We start from the raw sequence: 12182 nt of genomic DNA, 5'->3' as shown, positions 1-12182 counted from the left end.
AAGTAGTGCTGCTTACTGGCCTCATTGTTGCCAGATTGTGCACATTTAAAAATCTCACCTTAAGCAAAAGACCTCCTGATTATCCAGTTTTCCCTATTTGTCAGTATTTCTGGACTGGGTTTACTTTCTTCAAAGAACCAACTGATTCTGTTGGTTCAAAAATGAATTTAAAGTGGCAGCTCTGATTTAAGGGGGAAAGGAAACAGGGGAAAGGCACTTTTTGTCTAGGGGGATCCAGAAACTTCTAAACTAACTCCTACATCAAATGAGTATAGATGAGTGCTGAGGAACATTCATGAGCTTCTTTCAAAGTAGTATGCAAATGATAAACAGGCCTTCAAGTGAATATTTTGAGAATTGAGCATTTCAAGCCCTACTGAAACTCATTTAGTAGTAGCTTGACTTGTTTTTTTTTTCTCTTTATTTTTTTGTAAAAACGGCAAGAATGTGACCCTTTAAAACCTGAACCATGAAATAACTACCAATTTTTTTTTTTACTCAACCTTCTGATGAATTACAAAAACCACATAAATTAAATATTAATTTACATATGGATTAATTTGCATCATATTTGCTACATATTCTCCCCAATTTATTAATTATCGTGTTATTTTGTTAAAAAAACAAAAAAAAACAAAAACCCAGCTCAAATATGATACACTTGACTTTAAAGGTTTAAGATGCGTTACATTTAACTTTTGTCATGTTTATTCAGAGACATGAACATTTTCAGGGATATAGTAAATAAATTTATTTTAACACAAATGACTTAACGTATTTAGCCACCAACCCCTACATCTTCATGAAATGAAAACATACATTTTTAAGTGCATTTAATGTTGAGATAAAAGAAGTAGAAATGATTAGGCTTGGTGAGAAGAGCCTTAAAGATACGAGAGAACAAACATAAATAATGTAATTCAGGGAAAAAACAAAACACAAAAAAAGTACTAAGAATAAATATGTACACCAAGGCAGCATCACTTCTCGAATATACGCACAGATACAGATGTTGTGTAAAAAGGCTTTTAAAACAGGTACAAGTGTACTGGGAAGAAACATATGGTTGTGATCTGTGAAACTGAACCTCTCAAATGTTAAAATAGAAGCTTTATAAAAGCTGGAAGCTTAAGTTTACATTAACAAGGTGAGTTAATTAGAATATTATTACATGCGGAGAAAGAAAATCTACAACACTACAATGAAACAATGACAATTGTCAGTTAAAGTGAGTCAATTAAAAAAACAAAACAAAAAAACAAACATAACATTGAAGGGCAAAAAAAGTCAACACAAGAGATTAACTATTTTCCCCTGTTAAATAAAAAACCTAACTTCAAAATTAATGTTAATTTATTTTACCATAGCATTTAGCAACAAACGTAGATGCGATTAAATTCCCATTTAAACCACATGTATACAAACATGATGAAACTTGGTCTATGCTTATAACCACGAACGGCACTGAGCAGTTGCTTAGAAATCAGGAAGCTGAATAGGGAAACAGAAACACTGAAAATGTAACTAGTACACAAACACACACAGAAAATGTCAAGAAAAACTAAAAATTTGTCCTTCATATTTTTTAAATTAAGTCAAACTTGACCAAACCAGTGGCTATCAAACACAAACATGGCACAGTACCGTTCCAGTTAGGCCCTAGTGATGCAGTCTTAATTCAAACATTGTGAGTTTGGAAAAAGAAAGGAAGTCCTGGAAGTTCGCAGCAAATGACTAATATTAGCTGGATAAAGCATAAAAATTATGACCAGCTTGCCCCCACTGCTGCTCATATTTCAGATGGGAAGACACAGACAGCTGCAGGACAGTTCTGATACTGGCAAATATCAGTAAGTCCCTACATTCAGTGCATTATGATGGCTTAAAGCCATTTCTTCTGGATAGGCTAAATCTGTGTAAGCCTGAAGCACCGGTTTGGACAAATATAAGTTTGTCGTACTTTACAGGTAGCTTTAACTTTATGCAAATCGACCTATGTGGTCAAATCTTGCTGTTAGTGTCAGTCAAGGCAAACGAGGTGGAAAAGGCTAGCAATGACTCCTGCTGGTGCCTTCAAACAGAAGCATTTCAGAAGAGGTGGGTGGTTGAACGACTGAATGTGTGATACTTCCTCTCAAACATGGTAGGCAGATGGACCATGGAGGGTGAGTGGTGTGCCTGTAAATGGAAGAGAGATTTATTTATTTTTTAAAAGAAAATGACAGACATGGAAGAAAAAGTACTTATAGTTATAGTTAGTTATATGTTAATACACAACATCCCCGTTAAAGAGTGATTCAGGTTTCTTGAAACACTACTTTCTATATTTATGTTTGTAACTGAGCTTGTTATCATATAGGAAACTGGATCTGCTACAAGAAAAATCTAATATGGGTGGAGGTATTTCATACAACTTGGAAAAATAGGTTTCAGCAAGGGAATATGAGAATGGCAGTTTTACCTATTATGCGTTTGTACACAGTCAACCATATTTATATAGTACCTTAACAGCAGACACCTCAAGGTGCTCTATATGAAGAAAATGCTAAAATATTAGAAACAGAACCGATCTGTTGGCAACAGCAGAAAGGAAGAGCGTTTGGCAGAACTAGACTCAAAGAGGGACAAGTCATCTGCCAGAACTGGCTGTTGGGGGTGAGGGGGAAAGATGACCAAATATTGCACTTGCCCTTACTGTCCATTTAAAAAACAAACAAAAAAAAACAACAACAACAACAAACAAACAAACGACAAAAGGCGTTAAAGGGCCTGAAAAGTGAAGCCAGTAAGCAAGTGCATTATTAAATCCAGTCTAATCGTAGGCAGGAGGTGACTCCTTCAGTTTCAAAAACACATCCCACAGTACAGACGTCTGCAGAAGGGAAAATAAAAAACAAAATAGCCCTCGAGTCTGTTGATCTATGACTTCAGGAAATCCTTGAATCTCCAAACTGCAGTTGATTTTCAGCGCAGAACAAGGACCATCCCCAGATGTAGTCCAAGAGGATGGAAGTGAAGTGTCTAACCACAAGACCAGAAGCACCTGAATAATTTTGAAGATCTTGACAACGACAATCTAACCAATCAAACTAAAAGACAAGAAAGGGAAGGGCAAGCAGTTATTAGTAACTGGGTTTTTCAACTGCCCAAGTAGCCTCCACGGTGCTTTCAGTATGATTATTAGCTCTGCAAGAGGTGGTAATCACCTTAGTTTTTATTCAAATATGACGAAATCAATTCTTGCAGGTACTAAGTTTTTTCTTTTTTGAGAAGGCAGTTTGAAATGTTTATTATTAGACTTTGTATTTGGGTACTCATAAATATGAATGAAGATCTGTATCAATTGGATATTTAACCTTTCCCACAATTAAATGGCAATTTAATGTTTCACCTCCCACTAAGGTAATTTAGATAAACTGTTGATTATCTGACTGCTTGCATTTGTTTTCCTGATTACAATCACTCTACACTCATTGTAACAAGTGTACAATGAAATCACTACATAATCACTGAAAGCTGACATAAACAAAGCAATAAGCTCTAATAAACTGAAAATATTGCAGAAATTGCAATTTGGATAATTAAACAGCTTACAACCGCTTACATGTACAGTTTGTATGTTTGTCACACTTAAATGTTTCAGATCAAACAAATCCAAATATTAGACAAAGGTAACAGAAGTAAACACAAAATGCAGTTTCTAAATGAGTGTTTATTATTAAGGGGGGAAAAATCCAAACCTACACTGCCCTGTGTGAAAAGTTGAAAGTGGTGTATCACGTCTTTGGAAAGCTGAGTTCAACTTCTCTAGCCACCCAAACGCCTGATTACTGCCACACCTGTTGTCAATCAAGAAATCACTTAAATCAGACCTGCCTGACAAAGTGGAGTAGACCAAAAGATCATCAAAAGCCAGACATCATGTCACAATCCCAGGAGATTCAGGAACAAACTAACAAAGTAACAGACCTTCCCAGGTTTACCACTCATGACCTCTTGGATGACGACTCATCCAAGAGGTCAAGCATTTCAGACACAGAACATCATACAAACCATAAAATATGGTGACTGTGGTAGTTTGATGGTCTGGGGTTGTTTGGACCTTGACTTGCTGTGGTAAATGGAACTGTGAAATCTGTCTACCAAAACATCGAGAACAAGAGTATCCAGCCATCTGTTCATGACTTTAAGCTGAAAGCGCACTTGGGTCCTGCAGCAGGTCAAGGATTCGAAAAACACCAGCACGTCCACCCCTGAATGGCTTAAGAAAAACAAATTGAAGACTTTGGAGTGGCCTAGTCAAAATCCTGTCCCGAATCCGATTGAGATGCTGTGACATGACCTTAAAAAGGCAGTTCATGCTCAAAAACCATCCAAGGTGGCACAACTCCAACAATTCTGCAAAGACGAGTGAGCCAACATTGCTCCACAGTGCTAAAAGAATCATCAGTTATCAAACACTTCCGTTATTAGGTTTAGGGGGTTATCACTTTTTCCACACAGGCCATACAGGCTTAGATTTTTTTTTCTTATTTAATAAATATATAATAAATATTTAATAAACACCTTTATATATAAACTGCATTTTGTGTTTACTTGTGTTATCTTTGAATTCAGAAAATATTCAGGTTCTCTCAGTTTTTGAATGCATAGTTCTTAATCTGATATAATGAAGTTGATATAAATTCTATGTTTGCCCATTAATCCACAGCAACAGTTTGAAAACAATATTGTAAATTCCTAAATTTATCATTCACATTAAGTATGCAGAATCCCAAGCAAGTACTTCATAGAATCTCTTACAGAGGTAATCACTGATAGATGGTATAAGGCCAGGTGATGTAGACTTGTCTGTGCTGGAGTTCTCAAACATTTTACTAGACAATCATCTAATTTTTCCTCATCGTTTCACGTATATTCTATTTAATATGTTTAAGCACCAGACAGAGTGTGTTTCTTCTAAAATTTGTGTTCTTAAAGCAATTTCTCTTTGTTGCAAAATGCATTGCTTTTCACAGAGTCATATACATTTTGCTGAATGTAGACTGGTGATCAACACTGGTATTTAACAACTTTTAAATCAATTTTAATTTAAACAACGCCTGCAAAGACGTACTTAAAATACTTTCTAAAGGCATTGTATACTCAAGCTTGACTCAGAGTTAAGACTGGGAATGTGAGTCAGTGCGTACGCGTATGCACCAAGTACAAAGTTTAGTTTATGTGGTGCAGCCTCATTTTAATTACTGAATGCAAAGAGACAAACATTGTTACTCAAGTCTCTACGCCTTTCAGTCCAAACCTGGCACCAAACTAATTGAGATGTGCAACCTTTGCCAATGCAATCACACTTCAGCAGCTTTCCACCTGGCTTTTACACACATGGCAAGTGCTCTTTATAAGCATTTCATCAGAGCCACAGTTTTCCCAAATACCCTGTGTGAAAATGCACATCAGCAGATTTATGCCTATTTACAGTGATATAGCGCCAGTGTCATACAAAGCATTTTTACTCTAAACATTACAGTTTGCATAGATGTGTCTCTTATTGGAAAAAATTAAGCAGAGTTCATCATAACAGTGATACAGAAGCTTTTTTGTTCCCCCAATCTGTGAGGGCAGTTGAAGTTTCAAGAATCAAGACTTCTTCAAGTTTTAGTTTGATTAGTTTGATCACTACAAGTAGTATGATAATGGTGAGAACCAAAACAATGAATTCAAAAATATTTCAAGCCTATAAGTCCGTTTTCCCTGTGAAAACTTAAGTATTTGAAGCTTTCTGTTAAGGTACAAATGTGTCTACATTTTGCTTTCTTTGTCGATAAAGTTGTTTCTTCTTGATCCAGAAGAGACACTTCTTGAATACACTCGACAACAGCTACTATTGTTGTATCTATAGTTTCTCATTTCAGCTCTAGCAAAACAATGATGGCAGATTCAAGGGGGAAAAAAAAAACAAAAAAAACCCCCTGCTCATCGCTTTTGGGTTGCCTATGCAGGAATGTTGCCACACATGTATCATTATCTACATGATGCCTGCATTTAAGATGTGATGGTTTTTTTTTTTTAAGTGCACCTAATCAAAACAACACTTTCTATAAAAAGCTGGTATCATTATCAAGGAATTCTCCTTTTGCATCAGTGCAATTCTCACTTCATTTGCAATTCTTTCCCATCTGACCATTTGTGACTGAGCAAAATGCCCATGTAAGAAAAAACAAAACCCCAAAACAAAGCACAAACACAAACCAGAGACGAAACGGTACATTTTAATAGAGTTCTGTAGAATATGTGCCAGAAAAAAGGGGCATCAGGTAAGGGCAACACCACGAGTGTCTGCAACCTCAATGCCACAAAAATCCTTCATACTGGTCCTTTAAATGGCTTCAGCTAATATGAGGCATTGTGTGCCTAGTGACTCAGGCATCACATGTGGTTAAAATGTATTACAGATAACAGTTGACCTGCCACTAAACATTAAAGCTCACATAAAAAGTCACACTGACATTGTGAATACATTGACATTTTAATTTTAGTGTCATGTTTGTGTGTAAACTAGCCCAAATACACAAAGCTCACTGCATACAAAAACTGAAGACTTTGACATTTTGATTTTTATTCTTGATATTTTCTTCAAGTGGCACTAAAAAGAACGGCTTTGATCAAAACAAAGATCGATAAGAGACAAATCATCCTGTCTTATAGTTGTAACGGTAACTGAATCATTCCTTTTTAATATTCATGAGTTGGCTCAATGCAAAATGAAACAATCTGTTTGTGAAATCAAGACTTCACATCTAAATCTCTCCCCCAAAATAAGAGGTATCAATCTGGAATGACAGTCCCAGCTCTTCGTGACCCCTGCTCATTACTAACATGTACACTGTACACCACCTGGTGAATATTCCCATCCACCACCAACACCACCACCACTCCGTAATCTAAGAAATTCGTCAGAAAAATTACTCCAAATCAACCCTTAAAATCTCCACCCTTTACACCTATACCAATCTCCAGTGAGGAGAAGCATTATACGCAAACTGATGGAATCTCGTCTGTGTCGATCCGACTTGGGCTGTGGAGCAAATCTTTTATTTGTATTTTTCATTTTGCAGGGTCTCAGCTTCTAAGGAGTTGATTTGGGACTAGAAATGCACCAGTGATACTCTGATATTAAAAAGGCAAATGTGCCAAGACAGTTTAATGAGGATTAGTTTAAAATGGAAAATGAATTGGTGCACCCGAGACTGAAAGTGGACAACAATAATGTCTGCTCACGTCAAACTCCAGGACAAAGCTCAGCGATCATTTAAAGCAGAGTCTCTTTGCAAGGACTGGTCACGACAGCCTTCTGTGGATCCATGGGAACTTGAGGATTTCTGCATGACTCAGGAAAGACCCTACGTTTGGCATTAAAAGGTTGAGGACCTGGGGAGCTTGCTTGGAATCCTACAGAGGGCAGCGGTCTGGACAAATGTTGTCGAGATTTGGATCGGGAATGTTTAGAGTTGAGCTGTGTGGAGTTTTGGACAGCTGAAGTAGAAGCAGAGGTGGGAGGATTTAAACAGGACGACTCCCAGGAAACAGGGAGGCTGGAATGAGTTAGTGCTAGTTGATTAAATAAAGAATCATTAAAAATGGGCTTAGATTTTCTGGTGACAGAGCAAGCATTAAGCTAGGGGTCTTGGCTCAACTCAGAAGCAATTTTGGGGACAGGATTTTTGGGGGGAGTGCAGGGGGTTCGCATACGATCAGGGATGTTGAATCTGATTGGAGGGTGGTCCAGAGAGTTAGAGCGCTGCACCACGGCACTGCTTTTGGTAGAATCATTCAAACTGAATGTTGAGGCAGCGCGAGGCATCTAAAGTACATAACAAAAGGGAGAAACAAACGGAGCAGGGTTTTACATTTAATGAAGGGGGGGGGAGATGGCAAGAAAACAGACGAGCTAAAACATCACAAGGAAACACAGATCAGTACAGTAACTGAAGGCTGTTTATAGGATTTCTTTGTGGATGAACTGGCAGAAATGGAAAATAATCATGTTTTCATTAGTGTATATAATCATCTGAAGGCAAATCCTACCATGTAGTATCATAGTGGTTCTACGTTACAGAACAGATGAGTTTTCCTATATGCCTGGAAAGGCAAGGGCCCCATTATACCTGCCATGCTGCATCGTACAGTGCGAATGACACTGTACGACAAAGCTGACGTCAAATTGATCCCACATCCACCATCTGTCACTCAAGCACCTCTCAATTTCTATAACCTATGGCGCTACCATACATTTGTGTCGGTTTTCTTGCCATTTTAATGACATATGGGTTGACACATGACATACAAGCTCAGAGATTCACCTTTTCAAACTTGCAACAGTTTGAAAAGATGAGACTTTGTGGGGGGAAAGACAAAACCTCACACAAACCCCCCTAAGCAACTCTTTTGCTTCCAATTGTGATTTCTTCCATTTATCAGCACTGACGAAGAGGTTTTCTCTGACACCCATTATTCAGGAGAATACTGCAGCACAACAGTGAGCATGCGGCTGTGCAATAGCATTACTGGCGGTGTGCAAAGCAACCAGCAAGGCAGGTATACTGGGACCTTGAGGAGAGTTCACTTAGCTGCAATCTGCAATGCCAACTTCTGGTAGAAGCCACTAAATCCTAATATCTTCTAACTACACAATGTGCAAATACTAGCTTTGCTTGTTTTTTCTTTTGTTCAGTCAGAAAGATAACATTCAACACCTCGCACAAAAAACTATTCTTAGCCACTATTGAAAATAATTTATGGGGTTACAGGAAAGAAACTCCATCTGATTAAAAAATAGTAAAAAATAAATAAATAAATAAAATAATGACATAAATCTCTAGTCCTCATAAGCCAGCAGCAAAAGTTATGTCTAGTTTCTAAAATCTTTTTCACTTGCTGTTTACAAGAGGAACTCTGCATACTGCCATTAATCTGACTCGATAAGCTTTGAGCATTTACCCATGGATTACTCTGCAGTCTGCATTTACATGCATATACCATTAAAAAGAGGCATGTTACCTGAGATACTTATCAAAAAGGTAAAAATGTGATAATGTTGTACCAATACTACACACTCAAGGGTTTTAGAATACATTACGATTAAATTAACCACTGAAACGCACACAAAAAGGAAAACAAGAAAGAAGATTATAGGACTATTTTTCTTTGCAAAAGAGAAGAAAGTCGCAGCACATTTAAGACCGCGAGCCCTTTTTCTGCTTTCTAATCAAGTTAGATGAAAGTAACTGACACCAATTGGATGGGTCTGATGGAGAGATCAATTACCTGATTCTCAGCAAAGGGAGAGAGATGGAGAAAACAGAAAAGCAATAAGGAACAGGTGGACAGATAGATTGTTAGAGACGGACAACCTCTTAGTATCCATCACTTTCATCATTTAGCACACACGTACACACACCAAAATGTAGTAACTGAGTTATACAGATGGTGAATGTGAGTATTATAATACAAGAAATTAGATGATCTCAGTTTGGCTACATCATTAATACACCTTGTGTTAGCTAGTACCAGACTTAATAACGCCATATAGATAAATGAACTTACAGCCAACGTGGTGCTGCTGCCGACGCGGTTTTCACAGCTCAGCCTCTGGCTTTTCTCATCTGAAGGACTGTTGGCCATGAAAGCCCTCTGGATCACACGCTTTGGGGTCTTGGTGAAAGAAAACGCTCTTGTCACCTAGTACACACACACACACACACACGCCAAAAATTTCTGTTTTGTTGGCAGGTCTCTGTCATATTTGTAAAGGTAAAAGAAAAAAAACAAAGCTCACTACAAGGCTCACTACAAGGCTCCACTTTTGTGCACTTGTTGCACCATGAAAACTAACACTTCTAGAACACCTGCTCTTCATCTTTGTCATAGGCGCCGCATGATATTTTTGCATTCAACAGGTTCTGTTTTCAGCCACTTCATTTTGAGTATCTGTAGCTGTAACTCATTTTGCATTTGCTCTTAGTGTCCATCACTGCTGAAGCCACCTGCATAACTAGATGATTTATTTCTTCCAAACACAGTGAAAAAAACCTATGTGCAGTTTTTCTGGCATTGAAGCATCTGTACCAGGCAGAGCATGGGTACAAATATGTAAAAGCTGTCATTATCAAGTACAGTCTGTTAAATGATCACATTTCATTTTTTTAAAAAGGGCAAAGGCCTCAATAATTACAAAAACACTTATGACAAGAAGTGCCCACAACAAAAACTATTGCTCATCTAATGAGCAGGCATTTAGTCAACATCTGGTAATTTGGTGTTCTTTGATTTACATTTTGTTCAATTTGTTAAATCATTATCATATACTGTATCAAAACTAACATAAATTAGTATATAGAACCTGGACTAACAGATAAAATAATAACTGACAACCTCCCATTCAAGATCATCTACTCAGACACGTTCAGACAGATCCCAGCACACCAACTGTTTTTAGATCACTCTAGAAGGCCTTCCAGTATCCACAATGCTATTACTTTGCAGTTCAATCAAACATGACTGCAGATGTAAGCTTCTGTTTCAAACTAACTTTTTTATTTTGGCCAAAACAAGCTTTTCATCCATTTCTGAAAAATAAAAATCAAGTTGAAAAATGACCATTTTGACACCCTGGAATAAATCCAGCACACACTACAGAAGTGCAAGGAGACGTGTAAGGGACTTCCAGGTTACTACCAGCCATATTAACAACAGTACAGGTGATTGAGATGAAGTAGGTATGTTTTTTGATTTTTATTGGACCATTTCTGGCATTTTCTGATCAACCTGCTTCTGAAGCTTTGCAGCTAGAGAAAACTCCCTGAGCTATAGGTTCAAACATGCAGGGCATCAGCAGAAGAAAATCTTCCACAAAAGCAGGTGTGACATCAGAGAGGGAAACGAGTTGCACGGTTTTTGCATCGTGCTGCTGTCTTTTTCTTAGCCCTTTCTATTTCCATCACACCCACTTTATTCTTTAGAACACCCAAAAAAGTAAATAAATAAATAAAAATTGCTAAGAATGCAAGGTTTTATACTCATGTTGCCCATCTCTTTCCTCCCGCTGAGTCAATTTTTGGAGCCTTCCACCAAATATTAAAATCATTAATATTTAGGGGTCAATATTGGAAGGGTTCCTTATTAAAAGCCACTTCTTCGACCTTTACCTTTTTAGAGGTTTTCTTGATGGCCCTGGAGGCTTTGCTCAAGGTGCTGTCCATATCCTTGGTGCTCACCTGCAGTGAGTCTGGGTCTGTACACTGAATAAGGTCTTCCTGTTTGCAAGACAAGATGACAAAATACAAAAAAAAAAAAAAAAAGATCCAAACTCAGTATAGTAAATCATGACCTGAAGAGTGCAATTCAAGTAATCAGTACAGATGGATACATTTTACTCTGTTGTCGAACTAGTAGGCTGGTATGTGGAGGAGGATTAACACAGTCTTTATTTCCTTCTCTCCCTTACCCTGCAGTGGGCTTTTTAACAAACTGAAGTCCTCTCATTGGTATTCACATTGCAGCTCTGACCCAGTGAAAAAAGCATTAGGAATGCAGCTGTGTGCCGTTTAGGCAGAACAGATGCCAACATCGCCCCCTGCTGAGTACTCTGCAAACTGCAGCATCTCAAATTAACATCTTCCAGTGAGCTCAACAATGCATGAGCTTAATCAACACCAGAGAAGTCTGATTTCTACCATTTTCCACAAGCACTAAATAACTGTTAATCTTTTATGTAATTTCTCATTTTTGTTTCCATGAACAATAACTACGATATGCATTATGCATTCCCACATCTAACCGCATGTCATAAACATGCCCTGTCTTCTCATATACAAATGTATGAAACAAATACATTCGAACAAAAAATGTCCTCCATTGCTTTCTTCCTCTTTATGTATGAGTGTGTTGCTTCTCACCGCATCAGCCCTGCAGATGGTGTTGGCTACATGGCGGCAAAGTGTTCGCAGCCAGGCGCTTTTAACCGTTTCCTCTCCCGCCAGTTGGAAGCTGAACAACAAGTTCTCCTGTTCAGTCGGAGGGCGAACCACCAAGGCGAATGCATTCACACACTCTGAAGGGAGGAATTGAAAGAGTGAGACCAGGACAGACAGTGACGGTGCAAGAGGGAAGATAATTAACAGTGA

General features: G+C 37.9%; 1 protein-coding gene across 3 annotated transcripts in view; it reads right to left on the bottom strand.

Moving 5' to 3' along the window:
• Nucleotides 1–726: 726 nt before the first annotated feature.
• Nucleotides 727–12182, bottom strand: part of ect2 (epithelial cell transforming 2) — a 38298-nt gene continuing 26842 nt past the window's right edge. For 2 of the 3 annotated variants that reach the window (XM_005940457.3, XM_005940459.3), the window contains 4 exons: nt 11955–12109; nt 11205–11312; nt 9604–9738; nt 727–2178 (listed from right to left, as the gene is read on the bottom strand). In XM_005940457.3, coding sequence (XP_005940519.1) covers nt 2089–2178; nt 9604–9738; nt 11205–11312; nt 11955–12109 — 488 coding nt within the window. In that variant the 3' untranslated portion in view covers nt 727–2088. Of the gene's footprint in view, nt 2179–7278; nt 7862–9603; nt 9739–11204; nt 11313–11954; nt 12110–12182 lie in introns of all 3 variants that reach the window. The other variant, XR_001336957.2, reaches the window with a different exon arrangement.

Source organism: Haplochromis burtoni, unplaced genomic scaffold (assembly GCF_018398535.1).
Source record: "Haplochromis burtoni strain Fernald_Lab_line unplaced genomic scaffold, NCSU_Asbu1 Contig_292, whole genome shotgun sequence".
Taxonomy (NCBI): domain Eukaryota; kingdom Metazoa; phylum Chordata; class Actinopteri; order Cichliformes; family Cichlidae; genus Haplochromis; species Haplochromis burtoni.
Note: the sequence above shows the minus strand (reverse complement) of the source record. Positions and strands in the feature narration are given on the sequence as shown.